Here is a 27,694-nt window from a genome sequence, read left to right as displayed (position 1 = left end):
CCCTTCATACGCTGTTTTTCAGGTGCCTACGGCTCAGAAATAATCAGTATACCAAAGCAGCATATTTTGGAGTGACAGTCCTGAATACCGATATATTTTAGGGTGACATTTTGTTGCCCTTCATTACAATGTAAACTTCGCGACTACAGAGACTTTATTTTACACTCTTGTGTGCAAGCTACCTAATAGGTAGTAAACAGTTGTTAAATGTTTGCCTTTTCTGTATCATACACACATAGTATTTGTATAATTAGGATATTAATTAATTAGTTAATCAGAGAGAGTGAGGGAGAGCATGAGTGGGGAGAAGGTCAGAGGGAGAAGCCGACTCCCCATGGAGCTGGGAGCCAGAGGCGGGACTTGATCCCACGACTCCGGGATCACGAACTGAGCCGAAGGCAGTGCCTTAACCAACAGAGCCACCCGGGCGCCCCAGGATTTTAATTTCGAAAGACAAAAGCCCTGTATTAAATTCTCTGGCATAAACTCACCATCCAAAAGAAAAATGTGCCCGAGACATAAAGGCCCTTAAAAGGTTAATATGGAGCCCTGGAGGCCAGTTCCCCAGACAGGGCTGAGGGGGAGGAGCCGGTCTTCAGCTGTGGGTCACCTGCCCTTACCCACTGCGTCTAAGGCACTGTCCAAGAGAAGAGAGAACCATCTCCAGAGCGAGCGGATCTAACAAAAACAGTCCGTTCCGAAGTATAACTACAAGCATTCGGAAAGGTCCACACAGATGACGCAAGGGAAATCCGGAGTCCTAGCTACAGCGTTCCCTCCACCGAGGCCAAGTACCCATTTCAGACCTCCAGGGCTCGGGCTCCGCCCGGGTCTCTCTAGTCTGCGTCTCTATGGTAGGAAGGGAGAAAAACCGGAAGTGGGCCGCCGCGGGGGGTGTGGGAGGGAGAGAGGGGCGGGGCCGCGGGGGGCGGGGCTGCCGCCACCACCTCCGCTGCGGACCGAGGCGAGATGGCCGCCACGGAGGGGGTTGGGGAGGCTGCGCAGGGCAGCGAGTCCGGTCAGCCGGAGCCGCCACCGCCCCAGCCGCACCCTCCGCCGCCCCAGCAGCAGCAGGAAGAAGCTATGGCGGCTGAGCCCGGAGAAGCGGTGGCGTCCCCTATGGACGACGGGTTCCTGAGCCTGGACTCGCCCACCTATGTCCTGTACAGGTAACGCCCACAGCAGGGCCGCTGCGCCCGAGGCCCTTCCTCCCGAAGGCGGGTGCTCCCCCCGGCCGGCGGTTCCGGGTCGGCTCCCCTGACCTCGGCGTGTACGGCCGAAGTTTCCGCCGCTTCCTCGTCCGGCTGGCCGGAGTGGAGGGGGCGCGCTCGGCGGGGTCGAGGCCCGCTCGGCGCCCTTGCGCTCTTTCCGGCGTTGCTGTTTCCCGGGGCCAGCGCTGTCGCCGAGAGACAGGGGAGGCCAGACGCCAGACAGCGTAGAAACTGCAGCACACCGGACAGCACTCTTTCTCAGGCTGTTAGGTGTGATTCAGGAATTTCAGAAATCTCCCGCTCTCTTTCACGCTCCCACGGCGCTAAGCCCGATGATCGGACTGAATACCGAAGGGTTTGGGGCTGTTTCATAGCCGGGCAGGAAGTAAGGTTTAAATATAAATAAGGTACAGATTTGCGCTTGCTTTAAAAACAAGGTGTACGGGCTTCCCCTGGTTGGTTCTGTTAAAGGGGACAGAGCTAGTAGAAGATCTTTAAGGGCTGGGACATTTACATTCAGCATTTTCTTTAAATATTTTAGTGCCTACCATCAGGCAGGCACCGGATTTAAGCTGTAAGCCTGAAAAGGTATTTGTTAAACTCTGTAATCCATCGTTACATCACCTCCTATATAATAGAAGTGGTATATAGTAAGCAGAGTTGGGTACTTTGTAACTTTCCTGCTTTTTCTCCCGAGTCTCACTCCTGGAAGTTCCTCATCTCCAGTTGAGCTTGCAAAGACAATTGAGAAATGCTTGGATCTTATTTTTCTTTTGTCTTATTTTTCTTATGTAGTTCTAGGTAATCCCATTAGATAGCTTATTTGCCTTCCTTGATTTTATGAATGAGTGAAAGTCACTATCCAGATTTTGTTATTGGAGTTGTTTTACACATTTAATTTGGCTGTGGTAGTCCCATAATCCTCACACCTCCTCTCTGAATTGTAAAATATTCAGCTGCTTCAGTTGGCTAGGTCTGGTTTTTCAGTGACTATATGACAGCCTTACCTTTTTCATGCTATGCCCCAGGCTCTAGGTCTCACACCTCAGGTAATTGTTTCCTTTGTATTTATTTGACAGAGATCACTAGTAGGCAGAGAGACAGGCAGAAAGAGAGGAGGAAGCAGGCTCTCCGCTGAGCAGAGAGTTCGATCCCAGTACCCTGGGAAGATGACCAGAGCCAAAGTAGGAGGCTTTAACCCACTGAGCCACTCAGGCGCCCCTATATGCATTTATTATATGCTATATTTATATATATAAATATATATATATAACATATGGCATAAATATTTAAGCGTATAGTAATATTGTGTTTCATATATTGATTATATACTATATACTAATATTAGTATATATGTAATATATTTACTATGTTTATACTTATTATTATACACATTTAAATGCTTAACATATTATCTATTTAATCCTCAAAACAGCCTTCTAAGGTTTGTTAGTAATATCATCTCCATTTTATAAATGAAGAAACTGAGGCCCATAGAGATTAAGTAACTTTCTCAAGGTCACACAGGTGATAAGGGGTAGAGCCTACATTCTAACCCACACAGTTATTAGATTCCAGAGCCTGCTCTCTAAAGTCCACCTGGACCACCTCTCAGTATAGTGAACTAATAATAGTGCTTACTTTGATTTTAAAATGTCAGTTCCTAGTAAACTGTTACTCAGTTTTTTTTAGTATATGTGCTGCCGAAGCGAGCACTACTCAGTTTTTTTAAATGCTAACTCCAAAAAGTCTTACTAGACCAATGAATTAAATAGATTTCTAATTTAAAACTATTCTGTACTTACTGCAAAACAAGTTTCTCCACTTACATAAAAATTTTAAATTTGAGAACTATTGATTTATTAACTTATTTTATTTTATTTTTTAAAATTTTATTTATTTACTTGACAGATATCACAAGTAGGCAGAGAGAGGAAGGGAAGCAGGCTCCCGACTGAGCAGAGAGCCAGATGTGGGGCTGGATCCCAGGACCCTGGGATCATGACCTGAGCCGAAGGAAGAGGCTTCAACCCACTGAGCCACCCAGGCGCCCCTATTAATTTATTTTAATGGGCAGATTATTCAGTTTATTTTTATGATACTTTAAAAGTTTAAGATGTAAGGCAAAATGGCAAAGCTTGATCATGAAGAATCCAACCATGATTACATTAAAATATTTATAAGTTATTAATAGACGTGTAGTTGTTGGCAATTTAAAAACTCTGGAGTTCTTTTTCTTCTTAACGTATTTGAATACAGTCACTGAAAAAATATGTATGTTTCAGGGACAGAGCAGAATGGGCTGATATAGATCCAGTACCGCAGAATGATGGCCCCAATCCAGTGGTCCAGATCATTTACAGTGAAAAATGTAAGTTTATTTTTTATTAGGAAAAGGTCTATAAGTTAAACTTAATAGCAGAGTTGAAATTGACAGTTATATGGTTAGGTAGATGACAGATTTTTGCCTAATAAAGATCTAAATGACTTAAGATAAGCTAATACTTGCTTTTTAATCATTCCTTTTTATGGTTAAAGCTTTTATTTTGTCCAAAGAATGGACATATTCTAAGTATAAGTAATGAATGCTACATTATAATATGTAATAGGTACTTGTGATTGTACTTTTCATTTATTGTTTAATCTCTACAAAAGATACAACATAAACAAGTTACTGTTTGATGTAGAATAAACTGGTTGCTGAAACTTGTGCATTTTGAAATATCTTTCAGCAATGAAGTGTTAGGCTCAGTCAGAATACAATTACTGATATTAAAATGAGTGGATTATTTTCTTTGACAAAGTATCATTCTTTCCTAATGAATGTGAATGAAAATGCTTTGTAAATTGAAGGTCATTGCAAATGTTTATTGTTAGTTGTTCTTCTAAGAAAGGGTACATGAGTAAAATGGAATGCTAGCTTTGTGTTTGATGTGCGTGTATATATATTCTGATTTCTGTTGCTTGTGGTGGCCCCATAATCCTCAGACCTCCTCTGTGGGGAGTGTGTGTGTGTGATATGTACACATTTCAGTTAAAGCTTTGTTATCCAAGATCATTACTTTTTTTTTTTTTTTAAACACAAAAAGAGTTTATTGTTTTGGTTATGAAGTAATGCCAAGAAATGTTTGAAAAGGAAGAGTGATGGTATGAAGCTTTGACTTACTGAATATAAAAATGTACTACTAAAAATAACATGTGGAACTGGTGCAGAAATAAATAGATTAATAAGAAATCTAAAAATAGATTAGTATAGATAGGAACGTAAAATGTGATAAAAAGGACATCTTATACTTGTATGAAAAGATGGATTAATCAAATTGGTTTTGCAGCAGTTGTCTGTGCATTTGGATATAAGCAAAATTATATCCTTATCTCATGTCTTACATGAAAATAAATTACAGATGAATTAAAGTTCTTTTTTTTTTTTTTTTTAAGATTTTATTTACTTGACAGAGACAGCGAGAGAGGGAATACAAACTGGGGGAGTGGGAGGAGAAGCAGGCTTCCCGCCCAGCAGGGAGCCTGTTGCGCGGGGCTCCATCCCAGAACCCTGGGATCATGACCTGAGCCAAAGGCAGATGCTTAACTAATTGAGCCACCAAGGCACCCCTGAATCAAAGCTCTAAAACACAACTGTAAACATACAAGGAACAAGAGAATAATCTTTCTTTCTTTTGATGAAGGTATAGTTAGACAAGATGTAAAATTCAGAATTAAGGAAAAGATCAGAAGATAATAACTGCATTAAGATGCAGAACTTTTACACTATGAAGAGAGATGATATGGAGAGATAATTCACTAGAAATAGAAATGTCTGGGTGCCTAGGTGGCTCAGTCAGTTGAGTATCTGGCTTTACCTTGGGACATGAGGTCCTGGGATCCAGCCCCACATCAGGCTTCCTGCTCAGCGGGGAGTCTTTCTCCCTCTGCCCCTCTCCACACTCATGCTCTCTCTCTTACAAAAGTAAATAAATCAATAAATAAATCTAAAAAGAAAGGAATATCTGAAGAGATATTTAACCTCACTAGTGATCAGAGAGATGAAAACCACTTTCAGATTCATTAGGTACCTATAACAAAGATGTTGGAGAAACTGATACAATCATACATTTCTCTTGGGGTTAAATAATTTAATAAAAGCTTTTTTTTTTGCAGGGTGAAAAGATTAACATATAAAATTCTTACATATAGATTAGAAACCATAAAGGAAAAGATAGAGAAATATGACCTGTCAACCAAAAATTCATAGATGAATATATCAAAATTTAAAATCTGTACAACAGAAGACACCCATGAACAAGTTAGAAGGGAAGCAGTAATATGGGAAAAGATGCACCATATGAAACGGGATTGAAAAAAAAAAAAAAGAAACGGGATTGATGTTCAGAACTTTATAAGAAATTCCTACAGAAGGTTAAGGAAACAGGCAAACAAAAAAATAGACAAAAGGGTACATGAACTAGTAGTTTACAGTAGAGAAAATTCAATTGGCTTTTAGAGGGGGAGGTTTCTGTTATCATTAGGAATGAAAGATATACAAATAAAATGGGAATGTTATTTCCCAACCATGCATTAAATGGTAAAAATTAAAACTATCTTATGATATCAGGTATGAGGGTATATGAACAGATCCATACATTTCAGATAGTAATTTTTATGTTTAGCCATTTTGGGCTTTGGTTTAATCTAGTAAAATTGGAAAATACTCCTATCATACAACCTGCATAAATACTGCATCCATTGATACATTCTGGGTACACTCTGGCTTATGACGTCAGAAGACTTACTAGGAGGTTAAGAACACACACTTTAGAGACAGACCAACTCGTTTAAACTCGAACTTTACCATTTTACTAGTGCTATAACCTTGGACAAATTATTTAACCTCTCTATACCTTTATTTCCTCCTGTGTAAAATGAGGATAATAATAGTAACTGTAGTTGACCCTTGAATAACATGAGGATTAGGGGTACTGACCTCCCTCCTTCCTGCTTAGTTGAAAATCCATGTGAAACTTTTGACTCCTCAGAAGTTTAATTACTAATAGCCTACTGTTGCTGGAAGTCTTACTATAATAACATAGTCAATTAACACATATTTTGTATGTTAAATGTATTATACACTGTATTCTTAAACTATATGAGAGAAAAAGAAAATGTTACTAAGAAAATCATAAGGAAGGCCACCTGACTGGTTCAGTCAGTACAGCATATGACTCTTTTTTTTTTTTTTTTTTTTATTTATTTATTTGTCAGAGAGAGCACGCACAGGCAGGCAGAGTGGGAGGCAAAAGTGGAGAGAGAAGCAGGCTCCCTGCCGAGCAAGGAGCCCGATGCGGGACTCGATCCTAGGACCCTGGGATCATGACCTGAGTTGCAGGTAGCGGCTTAACAGACTGAGCTACCCGGGCGTCCAGAGCATATGACTCTTGGACTAGGGGTCATGAGTTCAAGCCCCTTATGAGGGTAGAATTTAATTAAAAAATCAGGGCACCTGGGTGCTTCTGTCGGTTAAGCATCTGCCTTCAGCTCAGGTCATGATCCTAGGGTCCTGAGATCAAGCCCCACATCAGGCTCCCTCTCTCTGTCAAATAAATAAAAATTTTAAAAAAAAAGCTCTTAAAATTTTCGTAAGAAAAATATGGTACTATACTGTATCAAAAAAATCTGCATAGAGGTGGACCTGTGCAGTTCAAACCCACGTAATTCAAGGGCCAGTACTTTTGAGAGAGAATAAATTATATATATAAAATAACAGAACGGTGTCTGGCTCAGAGTAAACACTATATATGTTAACTCTTATAATTTGAAGCATTTTTTGAAAAAGCAAATGTTGGGGGCGCCTGGGTGGCTCAGTGGGTTAAGCCACTGCCTTCGGCTCGGGTCATGATCTCAGGGTCCGGGGATCAAGTCCCGCATTGGGCTCTCTGCTCGGCGGGGAGCCTGCTTCCCTCTCTCTCTCTCTGCCTGCCTCTCTATCTACTTGTGATCTCTCTCTGTCAAATAAATAAATAAAATATTTAAAAAAAAAAAAAAAAAAGAAAAAGCAAATGTTGGAAGCTGCGTATATATCTATGTTTTGGAAGATGGATAAAGTGTATCATTATCATACAGTTGAATACTAGGTAACCATTAAGAGGATCTAGATCTTTTATAGCATGGAGAGATCTCAGAAACAATGCTGAGTTTAAAAAACCATATAAGTTTTAGAAACTTTGAGTATGACAATATATCAAATGTGTAATTTTTAGTTAAAAGAATATTTTAATATTGAAAACTACAGAAAAAATCTAATGAATATAAAATTCTATTTATATAACCCCAGATTAATTTATGAGCCTGTCAGCCTGACATATATAACCGTAAGGCTGAGTATTCTGTTCCCACTTGTAGAATTCTGGAAAAAAAATAGCATTCACATGTAAATTATGCCGTGTTCTTCATATGGAATAGTGGAAAAAGAGTGATGTAAATGTGTATATGTTAGCATGGAAGAACATAGCATTGAGGAGGAAAATGCCAAAAAGGAAAGCAGTATGAAAACTGTTAAACCAGTTTCATTAAAAATGAACAATGGGTGCCTGGCTGGCTCAGTCAGCAGAGCATGCGACACTTGATCTCGGAATCGTGAGTTCAAGACCCATGTTGGGCATAAAGATTACTTAATAAAAAAGAAATAAAAAATTTAAAAATAAACAACAAAACTATATATATATTTTATATATGTAATATATATGTATATATACACTTAGAAAAATATCTGGTAACAACCATTACCCTTGATAGAAATCCAGTGCATTGAGGAGTGGCATTGGAGGGAAGAAAGTTCATGTACTTTTGTATTGTTTATGATGTTTGTATGGAATATATGTTCTTTTTAAGTAAAAATATTTTTTGAAGTAATACATGCTCATCTTAGAAAATTTTGAGGATGGGTGCACCTGGGTGGCTCAGTCAGTTAAGCCTCTGCCTTCGGCTCAGGTCATGATCTCAGGGTCCTGGGATTGAGCCCCGCATCGGGCTCTCTGCTCACTGGGGACCCTGCTTCCTCCTCTCTTTCTGCCTGCCTCTCTGCCTACTTGAGATCTCTGTCTGTCAGATAAATAAATAAATAAATAAATAAATAAAAGAGATTGGCAAAGATGAAAAATTTTAATATTGTCAGTGAGGATGTGGAAAAATAGGTTATTCAGACATTCTTGGAGGGAATATATGTATATTGATCAGATCTTTAATTTGGCAAAACCTGTCAGCATCAACAGTGCACATCACCTTGATGCAGTAATTCTGTTTGTAGGAATTTATCCGTAGATACGCTGAATTTGCGCATGGGCACACAGTGATACTCAGAACAGCATACAGTTTATATTCAGGACGTCAAAAGAATGAAACATTCATTTATAGGAGACGAGCTAGATAAAATTTGAGTACTATACAGTGAAATGCTCTGCAGCTATTGGATAAATATGGCAAAACTTTGTAATGAAATGCAGTTGAAAATTATGTCTTGTCATCCCTGTTCCTCAGTATATTTGTAAATAAGCGTATTTTTTTAAAAAGATTTATTTATTTATTTATTTGACAGAAATCACAAGAAAGGCAGGCAGAGAGAGAGGAAGGGAAGCAGGCCCTCCGCCGAGCAGAGGGCCCGATGGGGGACTCGATCCCAGGACCCTGAGATCATGACCCGAGCTGAAGGCAGCGGCTTAATCCACTGAGCCACGCAGGTGCCCCTTAAGTGTATTTTTTTTAAAGATTTTTATTTATTTATTTGAGAGAGACAGCGAGAAAGAGCATGAGAGGGGAGAAGGTCAGAGGGAGAAGCAGGCTCCCTGTGGAGGTGGGAGCCCAATGTGGGACTCGACCCTGGAGCCCCAAGATCATGACCTGAGCTGAAGGCAGTTGCTTAACCAACTGAGCCACCCAGGCACCCAATAAGCATATATTTTTAACCACATGAATAGCATGCTGCTCTGCATCTTACTTTTTTCATGTAAACCATTTTAGCAGTTACTCCATATCTGTGCATACCAGAGCAGCCTCAATACTAACAACTGGGTAGTATGTCATTGTATGGGTGTACCATAATGGACTTAGCTCATTCTTTATCATTTGTTTCCAGTTTTCATTTCCTTTTTTTTAAGCCAATCAAATTTATTAAGGGGCGGGGTGTATACCAACTTCAGTGACACTGATGTTAGTAAGTTCTGATTAACCCATTACCATCAGACCAGCCTTTTAAATTTTGTTTATGTAACCAAACACTCCAGTAAATTTTTTTGGATGCTTTGGGTACCTATGGAAGTATATTTGTAAGAAAACTTCCTACAACTGTAATTGTTGAGTCAGTGAGTATGTAAGTTTTGCACTACCTTTAATAAAGTGTGAGTGAAAAAAGCAAGGCCCAGAACATAGAGTGTGATGTGATCTCATTTTTTTTTTTTTAATCTTTGTGCAGATTTTGTTTTTACGTAATCTCCACATCCAACTTGAGGGTTGAACTTACAACCCCAAGATCAAGAGTTGCATGCTCTACTGACTGAGTCAGCCAGGCCCCCCCGATGTTATCTCATTTGTGTAAAAAAATTGGAGGATATGTTTAGAACATATATTTGGAAGGATAACAGTAGAATCAGATAACAGTGGTTGCTTCTTAGGAGAAGGACTGGGAATTTAGTTAGATGGAAATTTAGTGTAAACCTTTTGTAGGGTTTGAGTTTTCTACTGTTGTGTATATTGCTTTTTCAGTTATAAAACTGATCAATGTGGGAAAACCAGGTAAGTGAATATATTTGAATATATGCACTCTTAATTTTACTTTAATGCATAACGTCTTTCAGAGATTTGGAGTCTGGCATGAGCCCCTGTACATATATAAGCAGGAAGCACAGTTACCCATATATTGTGGCTGTGACACTAAAGCATTCTCAGGGTGGCATTCACACAGTCATTTGACTTTCCTTTGCTTATTGTTATAAATGATATAAATTCAATATCCTTCCTCATAAGATATAACAGCATTTTGTATTATAGTGCTAAGTGTAAATAAGAAAGATAGTCCTAATGCAGGTGTATGCTCTGTCCCCAGTTAGAGATGTTTATGATTATTTCCGGGCTGTTCTGCAGCGTGATGAAAGAAGTGAACGAGCTTTTAAACTAACCAGAGATGCTATTGAGTTAAATGCAGCCAATTATACAGTTTGGTAAGTACATTAATATTCCCTGTTTAAATGTCTAATGTTTTAGTTCAGATAGTTCTTTTTCTTAACTAAACTTTGTCATCATAGTAATAATTCACACTGTGAGTTTAAAAGTCAGAGACTGAATGAAAAATGCCATCCTCTGTCCCGTTCCTTTTCACTACCAGGGTCCCCTCCCCAGAGGTAAGAACTCTTAACTACTTTTTCCCAAGATAACCTGTATATTCTAAATATGCTAACCCACATTTTATAGTATTTCAGAGTACATTCCTTTTAACAGATTGCCTTTTTTTGTTTGTTTGTTTAGTTTCGTTTTCTTTGTGCCAGTAAGTAATTTGTCTCCCAGGCTCTCTGATATGTATAAAAATGTGTCATTACTGCTGAACACAACAGGTAATCCTTCAGCTTCTTTTTTTCTTCTTTACCAGTGTGGGCACTGCACATCTAGTCTCCAGCTCTTTCATGCATTTGATCCCCTGTCTCCTTACCTGACCTCTTTCTCTTTCTTAATTTACTCTCATTTTATCGACCACATCCTTCAGTAGAAGAGAACTCGTAAAAGGATGTGTGGGAAATCATTTGTGAGATTTGATATATTGAAAAGGATTGTTAGTCTCTTCTCAACTTTATTAATAGAATTCTATATTAGAAATCATTTCACTTCAGAATTTTAAAACTGCTTTTCAATTTCCTTTAGCTGCTATTGAGAACACTCCTGTTATTTTGTTCAAATCTTTTTAGTAAGTCCAAAGAATTTTTTTATGTCCTTGATAATTCCTTTTCTCTTTCCCCGTTTTTTTCTCTTTCTGGAATGCTTTTTTTTTTTTTTTAAAGTCGTATATGGTACCTTTTTAATTGCTTTTTCTTATTTTCATTTCTTTGTTCTTTCATTTATGTTTGAGATATTTCTTCAGCTTTATCTTCTGATTTCTATCTGCACTGAAAAATTTCTACTTTCCAAAGCTCTTTTCTGTTCTCTATTTTTTAAATAACATCTTGTCCTTTATTTCATAGGTGTGTGATGTATTTTCATTTTTCTGTGTGTTTGTTTGGTCTCTTTCTTTCATATAAATATTCTTTTCAAATCCTTGATTCTCCTTTCAAACTTAAGATAGAGCAGGAAAAATCCTGATTGGAAGCTCTGTGTGTGGCAGGACTTGTCAACTCACGGGCTTCACTGTGAGGTTAGTGAGTGGAGATGTGGCTGTTTTGTGCGAATATCTTCACGTCAGCAATTCTAGATCTTTTCTTGTAGTTAGTAGTTAGTTTGTTGCTCCAAAGAAGAGTCGTCTGATTATTGCCTGAGGAGTATGTGTTTGGCTGCCACAGTTCTTGGGATCAGGCAGGGAAAGATTGGTTGTGGTGGGGATTCTCAGTAGTTTAGTATATCAGTGTTTTTAATTTCCCAGTTTCTGGTCCTTTTCCTCACCTTGTATTCCTCTTGTGTCTGGTATTCCTTTCTACTTCAGATTTTTCCAGAGAATAAAGCCACTTGTGTCTTGCAACGTTTTTATAAAGAACCACAGTTATCTTCCTGTCCTTTACTTTCACACAGAACACTTCTGACATTTCTGGTCACGACACAGCTGTGGGTTTTTCCCCTACCAAGCAGTTCTCTCTGATAATAGCTGTGTGTCCTACAGTTTAACTCAGTTCTGACACTGTCTGCCTGACATTGTCTAACTACCTGAAATTGGGTTAACATCAGATCCCACTGGTTAAGAGCTCAGTCCCACAAGACTGCCCCCTATTTCAGATGCTAATTGCAAATCCAGTTGTCACCTAGCTTCTAACCTATAGCTCAGAGGTTTCCAGGACCCCTTCCTCGGGTTCTGCAAATTTGCTAGAGTGGCTCACAGAACTCAGGAAAACTGTTACTTATGTTTACCAGTCTATTAAAGGATGTGATAAAAGGATACAAATGAACAGCCGGATAAAGAAATATATAGGGCAAGGTCTGGGAGTGTGCCAAGCTCAGGATCTTTTTCCCTCATTGGAGGGTATGTCCTCTCCTAGAATATGGATAGGTTTACCCATCTAGAAACTGCAAACCCCTAGTATTGGAATGCTATGGAGCGTCCCTCATGTAGGCTTGATCAATTATTAACTCTGTTTCTAGCCTCTCTCTTCTGTCTAGACAACTGGAGGTGGAGCTGATAATTCCAAGCTTCTGATCAAGGTTTGGTCTTCCTGGTGACCAGGAGCCACCTAAGGAGCCCACCTAGAGTTGCCTCAATAGAATGCTTCTAGTGCTCTTTTTTTTTTTAAGATTTTATTTATACATTTGAAAGAGAGAGGAAGCACATGAGTGAGGTGAGGGGCAGAGGGAGAGAGAGAAGCAGACTCCGCTCTGAGCAGGGAGCCAGATGTGGGCCTCAGTCCCAGGATCCTGAGATCATGACCTGAGCTGAAGGCAGATGCTTAACCCACTGAGCCACCCAGACACCCACTTCTAGTGTTCTTATCTCTTAGGAATTTCTAAGTGTCCCAGGAGCTGTGTGCCAGGAACCAGGGGCACATATATATATATATATATATATATATATATTTTTTTTTTTTTTTTTTTTTTTTTTTTTTTTCTGTTATCTCACAACAGACCAGTGATGCCATCACCTCTCTGCTTAAGGTTGGCTGTTAAGGGCTCTTTCTAGATTTTATACTGTTTTTAACCCCATGCTTGATTCCCAATATTGAGGATACCTGACACCTCATTTCTGAACCTTTCTTCCTCTGTTGACAGGTTTTTAGCACTTTGTTTTTCAAAGTCAGTTAAAACTTGTCTGTCACCTTACCATTTTCCATAATGTTGTTGACCTCTTCCAATTGCTGTGATATCCCCTTGTCCCTAATTCTCTTTGTTCTTGTGGATTTATACTGTTTTTCATTCCCTTACTATCATTTTTGTGGATTTTATTAGCATGTCAGGATAAACTTACTCGTTTAATCTACCATGTTTCACTGGAATTTCTAGTACAATATTCCATCATTTTATATCTCTAATATGCTCTTATCTTTTAAGAAATTCCTGACCATGCATAACACAAAGTAATTTAGAATGCATTTTGAAATTTCCTAAGTTTATTTGTTGTTTTTTTAAAAGGCAGTATACTGGATAACATTACTCGGGCAAACCAAGCTGCTTCTTTATGGCCATGCTTTATGAAGCCTAATTTTCCTTAAACTTATAAAATAGAGAAATACTGTTATCTGTCATATTTAGCATTTCATTTTAAAAGATACTTTTAGGGGCGCCTGGGTGGCTCAGTGGGTTAAGCCTCTGCCTTCAGCTCAGGTCATGATATCCCAGGGTCCTGGGATCGAGCCCCGTATCGGGCTCTCTGCTTAGCGGGGAGACCATTTCCTCCTCCCTCTCTTTCTGCCTGCCTCTCTGCCTGCTTGTGATCTCTGTCAAATAAATAAATAAAATCTTTTTTAAAAAAATAAAAGATACTTTTAAAACAGCTGTTTGTCTTTTATTATACACTGAGTTGGAAATTTTGAAATAAAAATAGACCACAACTAATAATCATATTTTTAGAGAAAAGGTTTTTTTTCTTTTTTAAAAAGATTTTATTTATTTATTTGACAGAGAGAGACACAGCAAGAGAGGGAACAGAAGCAGGGGGAGTGGGAGTGGGAGAGGAAGGAACAGGCTTCCCGCTGAACAGGGAGCCTGATTCAGGGCTGGATCCCAGGACCCTGGGATCATGACCTGAGCCGAAGGTAGATGCTTAATGACTGAGCCACCCAGGTGCCCTGAGAAAAGAGTTTTTTTAATGATTTAATTCTACCTATGAAGAAATTAAGAGAAACTTGTTTCATATATGAGTAGCATATTTGTGGTGGCTCTAAAAGCAAAATATTTGATAATGTTTATAATGGAATTTATTATATGAATGATCTATTTAAACAAACAAGGTGTACCATATAAGGAAATATTATAAGGAAAGAGATGTCTTTGATTCACCTGTAATAGGACACTCATAACCAGAATGTTACTTGAAAATAATCATTATTAGTTGGTTGTCTTTTTCTTCTCTCTCAATGTTTGTTGCCTTTTTCTATTTTTACTTCAAAATGCTTGATTCTTCTAGTCACCAGATAGTTCTATGAGTTTGGACAACCGAACACAGTTACATTGCTAAATTATTGGTTATATAGAATGCCTACCAAAAAAAAGAAGTGTGTCTAACTATGTTGTTTTACCTTTCTCTAACCTGATACTGTGGTTAGGCAGTTTATGTAGAGTAATGAGACAATGCTTGATGTTTGCTGTAGGCATTTTCGGAGAGTTCTCTTAAAGTCACTTCAAAAGGATCTACATGAGGAAATGAACTACATCACTGCAATAATTGAGGAACAGCCCAAAAACTATCAAGTTTGGTAAGATGAAAATAGGAAGGAATTATGTCAGTATGTTAATATTACATACCCACTGGGTGATGAGATTATAGGGAATTGGCTTCTTTATAATTTTAGTACTTTACATTGGAGCTAAAATGTTACCTGTCTCATAGGGTTGTTAGGAGGATTAAATGAGAATTTGTTTTTAAGGGCAGGGGGGCAGAGAGAGAGGGAGAGAAAGAATCTGAAGCAGTCTCCACACCCAGCAAGGAGCCGCTCGATTTCACGACCTTGAGGTCAAAACCATGAGTTGGATGTTTAACCAACTGAGCCACTAGGTGCTCCTAAATGAGATAATTTTGTGTTTAGTGCTTAAAGTGGTGCCTATCTTCAAGTTAACACTCAGATATGTGTACTGCTATTATAATTTTAAAATTTGACGTTAGCATATAATAACTGCTGGAAAATTTTTGAATAAAGAATCTGAAAAAATGTTTTCTGTCCCGTATCTTATAAAATGACTTTCTGGTATTTGATTTTCCGTTCATTTGTTTATTCAGAATTTTTTTATTGGTGCAGGGGTACAAAGATGAACCACACAGTCTAACAGGGAAAGCACATAATAAAGCCAATTACCTTACAGTGCAGTGTGAAAACCACAATAGTGTAGAGTATTTTACAGAGTATATTTGCTCTAGAAACTAAGCCCTAAGTTAGCATAGACAAAACTATAGGGATTATTATGGGTGAGGGGAACAGAAAACAGTTGAGAAAAAGGGGAGGCATTATGGGGCAGGAGGACAGAGAATGGAAAAGAAATGGAGTTTGAACAGTACCCAGCATGTAGTGGGCAGCTCTTGAATGGAAGCTGCTGTGGTTGCTATTATTTTGGAGATGGAGGAGGAGGTACTGGTGGTGGTCATGGTGTGGGTCAACTTGACATACTGAACAACCTAATTACTAAGTTTTTCCTAAATTACAGAATTTATTAGGAACCTAGAAAAATAAATTATTACTAGTATTCACTAACTTGGAAGATTTTTGAAATAAATTTGGAAGCCTTTCCCTCTAGGATCTTCCTCTTGGTAGTATCTTGCCTTCTTAATATTCTGTAAGATGAATTTTAAATATTCTATAAGATGCATGTAGAATCTTCATTCATTCAGCATCAGATCTTTCCCCTTTTCCCATCACTCCTACCCACTTTTAGTATATTGAATATTAGTGATTTTAAAAAAAAACAGCTTTTTTTGAGATATAACTCACATATTATACCATTTACCTATTTATTTATTTATTTTTAAAGTGAGTTCTGCACCCATTGTGGAGCTTGAACTCATGACCCCAAGATCAAGAGTCCCATGATCTATCAACTGCGCCAGCCAGGTACCCCTACCATTTACTCAATTTAAATTCAGTTAGCCAACGTATTATATATCATTATTCCATTTACCCATTTAAAGTATATAGTTCGGTGGTTTTAGTATATTTACCAATATGTAAAACCATCACTACAATGACTTTCAGAACATTTTTACTAATAGATTTTTATAAATATTTCAGCTAAAAAAAATTATAAAAAACCCAACAGAAAACTTTTAGAGGCATTTTCCTAGTACAGAAACAACTCTTGACAAATTTACAATTTGTCATAGCTGTTTACCAGAGGAAAAGATAACTTAATTCTGCCCACGAATTGGTGGAATGAGTAGTTGCTTGTATGTGATGCTGTGGACTTAAGAAAAATTGAAACCTATTTATAACCAGAGGAGCTTCTATACTTGATTAAATAGTATCACATTTCCTATAGTCTGATTATGCCCTCTGGGAATGTTTCCGAATTCTTTGACAGGATTTTGTGGTTGTCAGAGATTACTTCCAGATTTAGCTTGAAATAAACCTTCTTTAAACCCTAAGTATCTGATTTCATTTTACTCACAAATCACTGTTTTGTTTCTCAACTCTTACTTAACCTTCTAGAATTTTTACCTCTTAGTGTTTCTTCTTTGTTACCTTTTATTTCCAGTATAATCTGGAGAATTAGAGGTAAAATTCTGTTTTTTGAGTGTCCCTCCACATCGCATAATACAACACAAGCAGTTGATACTTCAGTTCTTGGATACATAAACATAAAACTTTTTTCTTCTCCCTGCTTTAGGCACCATAGGCGAGTTTTAGTGGAATGGCTAAAAGATCCATCTCAGGAGCTTGAGTTTATTGCTGATATTCTTAATCAGGATGCAAAGAATTACCATGCCTGGCAACATCGACAATGGGTTATTCAGGTATCGTTTTTCTTGTTAAAATGTTTTTTAGATTGTTTTAACTGAATTAAATTATTTTTTTTTCCCTTTTTATTTATTTATTTTTTTCAGCGTAACAGTATTCATTCTTTTTGCACAACACCCAGTGCTCCATGCAAAACGTGCCCTCCCCATCACCCACCACCTGTTCCCCCAACTAACTGAATTAAATTATTAAAATTACTGTTGGATTGTTAGTATACTCCTGAATTAAAACACACATTAGACCATTACACACAAAATGTAAGGACTAAGAATTGTTAAATGTTTAATTAAAACCTGATATTCTTCATGCTGATTAGTCTTATATTCTCTCAAGATACGTTGGTAAGTAGCTTCATATTAAAGAAGAATTAATAGTAACTTTTGTATTTTTTAGATTGGATTTGCATCACATTTTATATTTGCTAGCAAATTGAATAGAAAAGGTAGTTGTAATTTTCTAATACAGGTTTGTTATTTTAATTAACAAAGTCATGGTACCTACTGGAGTTTTTACGTACATAAACTTTGGAATACCATTTTACAGTAATAGTATTTTATTTCCGCCCACTTGTTAGAATTTTATGCTAAACCCTGAATAGAAGTGTACAGTTACAACTCCCACTCTAGACATTTATTTATTCCAGCAAACAGTTCTAGTGTTGTTTACTGTGAATTTTTTCCAGTGATTGCTACTTTGTGCACTATTCATTATACCAAGATCAATTCAGAAAAAAAATTTTTTTACTTAAAAATTTAAACTTTTCTAAATTTGATTAAAAGGATGCATTTTCTAAAGATATTTGGTATTTTTGTTTTTTATATGAAATTCTATCCTTTTGCCATTATCAAATAAGAAATATATAACTCCATTAGTTTTTTCATAATTAATATCCCCAACTTCTGCAGCAGTTGTTAAGTTTTGACCTTTTTATTCCTTTTTTAAATTGTCTTTATTGGTTTTCTCCTCCCCCTAATATTTTTTTATTAAAACAGTTTTATAATGTAAAAATTTCTATCTAAATACAGTCGTGTATATTTGTCCATGTGTTTATTTTTTTATTTATTTAAGATTTTATTTCTTTGTTAGAGGAAGAGACAGAGAGAACACAAGTAGGGGGAGTGGCAGGCAGAGGGAGAAACTGGTTCTCTGCTTAGCAGAGAGCCCGATCCAGGACTTGATCCCAGGACCTGGCATCATGACCTGAGCCAAAGGCAGATGCTTAATCTGCTGAGCCATCCAGGCATCCCTCTCCACATGTATTTTAATGTGATTTTATCATATATGTGCATTTAATACTTCCTTTTACTTAATATTATGTATTTACATCAAATCCATCAAATTAATATACTATAATCATCTTTTGAGTTTAGTTTCTTCCCTCTCTAAATTTTCATCTTAATGCATAAGCATTTAGTTACCTGTACCTTTTTTGCCTATTATTTAATACCTTAGAGAATACTTCTTGGATCTGTTTAAATAGTATAAACATGCTTCTTAGTGTATAAATTATTCTCAAGAAGATGGTAACAAATCACAAGCCACTTTGCTCTCTCTTCCTTATTTTTTTCTTTCTTTGGGACCATTCCCTTGTCTTTGATGACTTTTCTTTCCCCTCCATTTCCTTGACCTGCAACTATCATTTTCCTCCAAATATGTGATGAGTCCCACATCTTCTACCTAGCTTTACTGAAATTTAATTAATTAATTAATTAATTTATTTATTTAAAGATTCTGTTTATTTGACAGTGAGAGAGCACAAGCAGGGGGAGTAGGAGAGGGAGAGGGAGAAGCGGGCTCCCCACTGAGCAGGGAACCTGATGCGGAGCTCGATCCCAGGACTCTGGGATTATGACCTGATCTAAAGGCAGACGCTTAACCAACTGAGCCACCCAGGCATCCCTATTTTTATTTTTTATTAATAATGGGACATTGCTTAGGGGTGCCTGGCTAGTTCAGTCAGTGAAGCATGTGACTCTTGATCTTGGGGTTGTTCTTTTAAAAAAAGAGAGATTTCTAATTGGATATTTTTTATTTTCTCTTAGGAATTTAAACTTTGGGATAATGAGTTGCAGTATGTAGACCAACTTCTTAAAGAGGATGTGAGAAATAACTCTGTCTGGAACCAAAGATACTTCGTAATTTCTAACACCACTGGCTATAATGATCGTGCTATATTGGAGAGAGAAGTCCAGTTAGTAATCTCCTTTACTTGTTCATTTGTTAAAAGAATATTTGTGTGCCTCTCATGTATGTCTCAGGCATTGGGATCCAGCAAAGATCAAGACTGCCCCTGATCCTGCCCCCGTTGAACTAAAAAGGACAGAATACATAGATGAAATCTATAAGGACGAATTTATAGCTATATAGATACCTCTACATTGTAGTGTCATACGTTTCTTGAAATATTGTTGCTACCACAGATTGAAAAGAAATCCTCTGATTTCATAGTGTCTAAGAAGCTTTATTTTAAAACTATCTCATTAAATTCTGGTGCCCTTTAGATAATAGTCCCCAGAAGCCGTGCTACTCTTCTGAGCAGGGTTTGGAGCAGGATGTCTTTGTTGTAAGAGGCTCTCCTGTACATTGTAGGATGTTGAGCAGTATTCCTAGACTTTACACTCTATATATCAGTAGTAACCCCCTCCCCCAAGTTGTGACAAACAAAAATGTACCCAGACATTGCCAAATGTCACCTGTAGGGTAAAACCATCCCTAGTTGAAAGCTACTGCTTTAGTGTACAAAAAGCTGTTCTAAGCGCTACAATTTTTTGAATTGGAATGAATATTAATATCCATAAACATTAATAGCCACCTCTTTTCTGACTATTTTGTCTCAGTGTCTGTTTTAAATTTGAACATATTTTTTGTTTTTATAGCCTGATGAGAACGTACTCATCATTTTAATTATAAAAGTTGTTTTAGGGGTGTGTGGCTGGCTCAGTCAGTAGAGCATGTGACTCTTGATCTTGGGGCCATGAGTGGTTTTTTTTTATTTATTTTTATTTATTTTTAAAGATTTTATTTATTTATTTGACAGACAGAGATCACAGGTAGGCAGAGAGGCAGCCAGAGAGAGAGGAAGGGAAGCAGGCTCCCCGCTGAGCAGAGAGCCAGATGCGGGGCTCGATCCCAGGACCCTGGGATCATGACCTGAGCCGAAAGCAGAGGCTTTAACCCACTGAGCCACCCAGGTGCCCCTGGGGGCCACGAGTTTTAAGCCCCACATGGGGCCTAGAGCTTACTTAAAAAAAATTAAAAATAAAAAACAGAGAGTTGTTTTAACAGGTCCTGAGAAGAGCTGATATTTTGACCATCTGTCCTCATCTCCCTTTTTCTTACTTCTATTTGGGCCAGGGCAGCTAGCTTTTCTTTTCTCTCTTCTGTGTAGGGTTCTGGTGATTTAAGTTAAAAAGAAAAGAAGTCTGTCATGCTCCAGGCTTCTTTCTGAAGCAGCCATATAGCCCCTCAAGCACATCTCATTCTTTCTTTTTATTGCTTGACTCTTTTTTTTTTTTTTTAAGAATTTATTTATTTATTTGACAGACAGAGATCACAAGTAGGCAGAGAGGCAGGCAGAGAGAGAGAGGGGGAAGCAGGCTCCCTGCTGAGCAGAGAGCCTGATGCAGGGCTTGATCCCAAGACCCTGGGATGATGACCTGAGCTGAAGGCAGAGGCTTTAACCCACTGAGCCACCCAGGGCCCCTATTGCTTGACTCTTGAAAGCTGCACTAATATGGTAGTCACTAGCCGCATATGGCTACTTAAGTTCAGTTTAATGAAAATCACATAATTCCATTCCTCAGTTGTATGAATCACTTCTCAGGGGTTCAGTACCCACATGTGACTAATGACTACTAATTGGGCAGCACAGATAAAGAACATTTTCATCATCATAGAAAGTTCTGTTGAATAGTATTGATCTGAGGGGTAGCAGTGAAACTTACTGAAATAATTTTATTACTCTTAAGTCTCAGTACTGGGGCTTGAGTAGAGAAAATTCAGACTCATCATCCAGTCCTTTATATATTACTTTTTTTTTAGAGTTGGTATTCTTTTGTGAAGATTAGGACAAAAGTACTCTGAAGGACAATAAAATGTCATCCTTTAGAGAATTCAGTAGCTTTTTTGTGTAAAGGTAGAATGCTTCAGGTTATCCTTCCTTGAATAACCCAGTTAATAATTATGGACTTCAGATACTACCTATTTCTTACTTACTATAGCATGCTTCATAGGTTAAGTGTAGTAAGATACTTAAAAGTTGAGCCTGAAGAGTGAAAAGTGGAAACTTCTCATAGTCTTCAAAGGCACATTGCTGGTTTTCTGTTAACAAATAGAAACAGAAATAATTAGTCAAGAATCTTAAGAGTTTTCCGAGGATACCTGACTGGCTCAGTTGGTGGATCATGCGACTCTTGATCTCAGGGTTGTGAGTTTGAACCCTATATTGGGTGTAGAGATTACTTAAAAACAAAATGTTTTAAAAAATCATTTAAAAAGAAAATCTAAGAGCCTTTCATATTTAAGGCTTACACCATTAAGAGAGGTAAAAGAAATATTTAAAATGCTGAGAGTAGCTTTAGTTATCTAGAATTTAGTTTGTTAACTAAATTTTTTAACTCTAAAGAATATAGATTTATCTGATTACTTTTTTTCTCTTTTATTATAAAAGTAATGCAGTCTGGTTATGGGAGGAAACTTCTGAATTATGTAAAGTTAAACATCAAAATCTCTTATTCTCTCTCTTCCTATACCCCCCCCCTTTTTTTTTGAGATTTTTATTTATTTATTAGGGGGGGAGAGAGAGAGAGTACACATGAGCAGGGCCTGAGGAAGAGGGAGAGGGAGAGGCAGGCTCCACGCTGAGCAAGGAGCCCTATGTGGGACTTGATCCCAGGACTCTGGGGTCATGATCCGTGCCGAAGGCAGCCACTTAACCGACTGAGCCATCTGGACGTCCCCCTATACCCCATTCTTAAGAGTGAGCTGCAATTAGTGTGGATCCTTCCAAGCCTTATTAAGTATATTTGCAAACATGTATGCACAACAACATAGGCAATGGTATTATACACATTGTTTTTTTTCACTTAATATACCATGCCCATATTTTCATGACTACTACTAGTACTCTTAATAATAGTTACCATTTGGGGGTGCCTGGGTGACTCAGTTCAACAACTGCCTTCAGCTCAGGTCATGATCTCGGGGTCTTGCGATTGACTCCCGCGTCGGACTTCCTGCTCAGGGGAAGCCTGCTTCTCCCTCTTTGACTCCCCCTGCTTGTGCGTTCACTTGCTCTCTCTGTCAAATAAGTAAATAAAATCTTTAAAAAGTAATAGTTAACACTTATCTATTTTTTAAAGATTTTATTTTGTTTAGCGGGAGAGAGAGACTTTCCTGCTGACTCTGCACTGAGCATGGAGCCCAACACAGGGCTCAGTCCCACAACACTGAAATCATGACCCAGGCCAAAATTAAGAGTCAGATGCTCAACCGATTGAGCCACCCAGGGCCCACAGCAATTAGCATTTATTAAGCATTTACTACATGCCAGGAATTCTTGCTTAATTTTCATAACAACACTGTGAGATACTTGATGAAGAACTTGAGGTTCAGAGTAGTTCTGTGATGTGGCTAAGAGCACACAGATAATAATTGATGGGGCTAAGATTAGCAGTTGGGCAGTCTGGGACACTCAGCCAGTTCATTCGGTAGAGCATGCAACTCTGGATCTTGGAGTTGTGAATCGAGGAGTTGTGAGTTCAAGCCCTATGTTGGGTATAGAGATTACTTTAAAAAAATAATAATAATAATAAGCTAGGAACTCTGACCTCAAAGTGCATGTTTTAACCATTAAAATAGATCATGCTTTAGTATATATGTATATGAATAAAATTCTACAGATATTGCCAAAACAAAATTAAGAATCTTCTGCAGTGACTAGTGAAGATATGCAGGTACATGGTTTGAAAAATAACTGAAAATATTAGGTCATGCAAAAGTAGTTGGAAAAAACCTTTCAGTAGTGCTGGATGAGTTTATCGTTATGGTATACTCCCCCCTTCCCTGCAGTTTTACCTTCTGCGGTTTCAATTACTCATGATCAGCTATAGTCCAGAAGCATATGATCCTCCTGAAGACATATGTGTGGGGGGACATTAGGTATTATAGCCTAACACTACATCACAATGCCTGTCATTCACCTCACTTCATCTTATCGTGTAGGCATTATATTGTCTTAAATCATCACAAGAAGGGTGAGTATAGTCTAATAAGGTATTTTGAGAAAGACTATGTTCATATAATTTTTACTACACTGAGTATATCATGATTGTTCTATTTATTGTTGTTAATCTCTTAGTGTGCTTGTAAATTAAGCTTTATTGGAGGTATGGATGTATAGGAGAAAGCATGGTATATATAAGATTTAGTACTCTGTGGTTTCAGACATGTACTGTGTTTGGGAACCTATCCTGTAGAGAAAGGAGGACTACTGTACTCTGTGGGGGAAAAAATGCTGTCGTAACAGTAATAAGACAATAAATAAAACAGCAATAAAACCAAGATTACTAAATTTTAGTCAGTGAGTGACTTACTCATTTGAGCAAGTATGTAGTGAAGCTAAATTCTGTCAGTCCCTTGGAATTTGTTGTATTTGGATCTAAATTGTATTTAATAATCTGGTTAAAGGGAAAAGAAAGGGAGTGTCCATTTTGACTGGTAATCACATCATAGTTAACTAGTAGTCTTGTTTTAGAATATAGGAAATATACATTTCTGTTGATTTCTCATTTTTATTCTTTGTCTATAAAGTTTCTGTGCTATTTTTTATTACGGCTCCTGAGATTATGTAGTTCTCCTTTTTGAATGATTCCAATTTGTTGGGCATAAGTAGATCTTGGACTTTTTCTCAAGATTGCTTTACCAATAAAAGCAATACCTGTTTTAGCTGACATTTTCTTCAAAAGGAAAACCTTAATTAAAGGAAATCCCTCACATCAGTTTATTTTCCTATTGTGAATTTAGCCTTCATATTAGTTAGGTGTTCTTGGCTAGAATTGGTTACAAATTTACAAGAGGGAGGATCTATGTAACTATGTATTGAAACAGACGTGAAAGATTCTAATTTAGCTATGACTTAGACCTAGTCATAGCCCACTAAGATAAATGAAAGCACATATCCAAGCCTTGTCACAATCTTATTAAAACTTTCTAATTATTGCACTGCTGTTAAAATTATACACATATTTCTTCGTGGTCTTTTTCTTATAGGTACACTCTGGAAATGATCAAACTAGTACCACATAATGAAAGTGCATGGAACTATCTGAAAGGGTAAGAGGTTGTTTTAGATTGTTTTATATAAAAACCACCTGCTAATATGATGTATCATTGAATATATTTGGTTAATCGGATTCCAAAGGATACTAAAGAATTTTCCATTTTTCTGGATCTAAAAGAAGTTCTACCAGTGTTAGATGGTGGCACACAGAACAGTGCCTTCTAACCCCCAAGCACATACCAGCACAGTTTTTGGAATAGTCCATGACTAAACAACCGTGCAATTTAATATATTTATGAATCCTATAGTCTTACGTCAAAGAATGGGATATACACACTTAGTTTCTATTTAGCTCAGGAACATAGTAAAGACAAAGCAGACTTTTACAATCAGATTGCATGGATGCATAGCCAACCTTTCTGTTTTCATTTCTATCTCATTCCTTAAATTGACAAGGTTTCACTTGCCAGGCCACTGATAAAAACAGGCTTCTTTTTGAGCTTAGAGATCTCCCTGGAGGCCTGAAGAACATAAAGTATGGAGCCCAGTCACATTTGGAGATGTATCCAGGGTTCGGGCCTGTAGTATCTGGAGAGCTAAAAGAATAAGAAACCATCTCTAGAAGAAACAGAAACATCTCTCTTGTTTTCTTCCTTCACTTTTTAATTTTAAGAAGATGGTTTATTTTCTGATTTAATTGTGTGTGTTGTAGTTTCAGTTATAAATGATCACTTTTAAGTTTCATTATTCTTTTTAATTATACTAGGGTCATAATCATCCATAATAAAACTCACACATAATTTAAAAATTTCATTTAGTTTCAACTTCATTCAAATAAGTCTCCTCTCTTGGTCACGTTACAGAGATCATTTTCTTACGATTTTTCTGTTATTTTTGTTCCTCTCAAAATTGAGAATAATTTTTTTAGGATTTTACAGGATCGTGGTCTTTCCAAATATCCGAATCTGTTAAATCAGTTACTTGATTTACAACCAAGTCACAGTTCCCCTTACCTAATTGCCTTTCTCGTGGATATCTATGAAGACATGCTAGAAAACCAATGTGACAACAAGGAGGACATTCTTAATAAAGCATTAGAGGTAAGTCAAGACACCCAGACACTGTTATTGGTGTCTCAGAATTTGGTCCATGCAATGCCACTATATTCATGCCCTTTTCAGCGTGTTCCCTCAAGAATTCAGGGCAGGATGATTTCCACTGTTGAGGGCAAAACACACAGCACTAGTGAACACAATGTATGATTATAATGATGGATCTCATTTGAGCATGATCTGAGTTTAACTGTGTTGGCTCAGAAGGATTTGCCCATTATCTTTAAAGAATTTTTGTTTTTCATTTTCAGTTGTGTGAAATTCTAGCTAAAGAAAAGGACACTATAAGAAAGGAATATTGGAGATATATTGGAAGATCCCTTCAAAGTAAACACAGCACAGAGAGTGACCCACCAACAAATGTACAGCAATAACACCATCTGGAAGAACTCGATGGAATGCTTTTATTTTTTTAAGAGACTCTAATGCAGGAGTTTAAAACTAAAGCAATCATTCCCTTTGCCTGTGGTGTAAAACGTGCATTGCACAGGTAGTTGCTTTTTAACAAGAACTAAGTGTGACGCTCCTTGGGTGCTGCTTCTGTTCAGACTAGTAATTTGATTCTAAAGCAAAGTAATTTGGGGGGAGGGAGAAGAAACAAAGTCCCATGAAGGAACTTTTGTAGACTTACCAACATTTACTCTAATCCCTTAGCTTCAGCTCCTCCCTAAAGGAACTGTGCATCAGGATTTGCAGCGTTAATGAACGCAGGTAACGTGTATGTAATGGATATAAGATAACTTAAGTTTGGGTTCAGGAAGCAGGGAATGCAATGTTACATTAGAGCTGCTATGTCACACTCACAGTCTCTTGCTATCACTGTAACCAACTAATGCCAAAAGAATGATTTTGTAATAAAATTATAGATGTATCCTAAAACTTAACATAGTACTTTGGTTTTTTTTAAATAGCATTTAATTATGTACAAGGGATATTGTCTCAGCTTGGAAAAGCCACTGAGAAAGAAAATATTGCCATAAAACTATAGAAAACAGAAACATGATCACGTGAAAGGAAATGTTACTAGAATATGAATTGGTCTGTTCTTGTCTTCAACAAAATCTGCTCAAGATAGTTTAGACCTGCAGGGTTTATTAAGGCATATAGATAGCTCAAAGAATAATCGCCTGATCTTCCAGAAATATATCCCCCAACCACGCTATAGAACCGGGCCATCAAATTCTGGGATCAGAAAACTTTTGAATGAGGCTGTTCCCCTAGGACTCTAGGTCTCTAGGACTGTCAACCTCTGCCACATTCCTTGTGAGCACATCTGCTTCCCTTCCCATGGAAGGGAAATTAAAGCCTGCTTCAAATTAAAGCCTCACTCACTTTAGTACATCGGATTGGAAGGAACCTAAATGTCATCTAAAACTCATACCTGCAGAGGAATCTAGAAAATGTAGATGATAGCTTTCTGGCCTCCACAGTTCAGGAAAATATACTAGAATGGAGTTGAAATATTGAACAAGTTCTCTATACCTGCACAGAATCTCACTTCATCAACAAAGAATTTTTGTTCAGTGTTCAAAGCATCAAACTCCAACTAAAGAAATTCATATAGAGTGGAGTAGACTTCTAAAGAATTTAGGAAATAATACTTTAACATTTTACATGTTTTTGCTGATTTTATACTCAAAAAATCTGATTTTCTATTTAAAATTGTCATATGAAGTATCATATGATACTTTTTTTTTAAAATAAAAAGTATAATTTGCATTGAGAAATGGAACTGAAGCAGACCAAACAGTTACTCACTTGGCATTTTCTGCCTCATGTGGCAATTTGTTTATCAAAAGATTGCTTAGTGGGTATGGAATTGGGTGAGGAGACTCTAGGCCTTCAATGTATAATAGCTTTAGGCTCTGCTAATCCTAGTGAGGACATCTAATGGGCAACCAGGCACATACACCTGGCAGCACACGCCTTTCACTGGACATGAAAGCACATCCGCTTCCCTTGCCTCACAATGCATGTTGATTAACATACGGTCCGTGGAGAAGTCTGCTAGTTCCAAACTACTTGCCTGATAACACTGCAAAACTGTGTTGCTCTTGGCACTGTTGGTGCAAAACAATGGTGGGTACAACTGCTGGTGCCTTACCCCAGAAACAAGGCAGTGGTATTTAGTAGCTGCTGTGTTCACTGCCGTATATTCACGGAAGAATGTCTTTGATGAGTCAGTAATTATATAATTTATTCACAATACTCTGTCTTTTCAATACTTTGTGTGTTTGAATGGGTTTGTGCATATAG

The 27,694-nt window shown here is 37.6% G+C and overlaps 1 protein-coding gene across 1 annotated transcript; it reads left to right on the top strand.

Annotated features, from left to right (window-relative positions):
- The first annotated feature begins 934 nt into the window (after positions 1-934).
- Positions 935-26,322, top strand: FNTA (farnesyltransferase, CAAX box, alpha). The gene is made up of 9 exons (XM_045997573.1): positions 935-1,169; positions 3,497-3,582; positions 10,303-10,417; positions 14,693-14,797; positions 16,917-17,043; positions 19,090-19,238; positions 24,317-24,379; positions 25,255-25,426; positions 25,690-26,322. The coding sequence occupies exons 1-9, from the start codon at positions 970-972 to the stop codon at positions 25,810-25,812; spliced, it is 1,140 nt and encodes a 379-aa protein (XP_045853529.1). The 5' UTR covers positions 935-969; the 3' UTR covers positions 25,813-26,322.
- The last annotated feature ends 1,372 nt before the right edge of the window (positions 26,323-27,694 follow it).

This window comes from Meles meles, chromosome 2 (assembly GCF_922984935.1).
Source record: "Meles meles chromosome 2, mMelMel3.1 paternal haplotype, whole genome shotgun sequence".
Lineage (NCBI taxonomy): Eukaryota > Metazoa > Chordata > Mammalia > Carnivora > Mustelidae > Meles > Meles meles.
This window is presented reverse-complemented; position numbering and strand designations above follow the sequence as displayed.

Bases quoted from the DNA above. Each gene is read 5' to 3' on its own strand.
- FNTA (XM_045997573.1), top strand. From the start codon at position 970: ATGGCCGCCACGGAGGGGGTTGGGGAGGCTGCGCAGGGCAGCGAGTCC. The intron at 14,798-16,916 runs GTAAGATGAAAA...TCCCTGCTTTAG, and splicing joins CCCAAAAACTATCAAGTTTG to GCACCATAGGCGAGTTTTAG. The intron at 19,239-24,316 runs GTTAGTAATCTC...TTTTTCTTATAG, and splicing joins ATATTGGAGAGAGAAGTCCA to GTACACTCTGGAAATGATCA.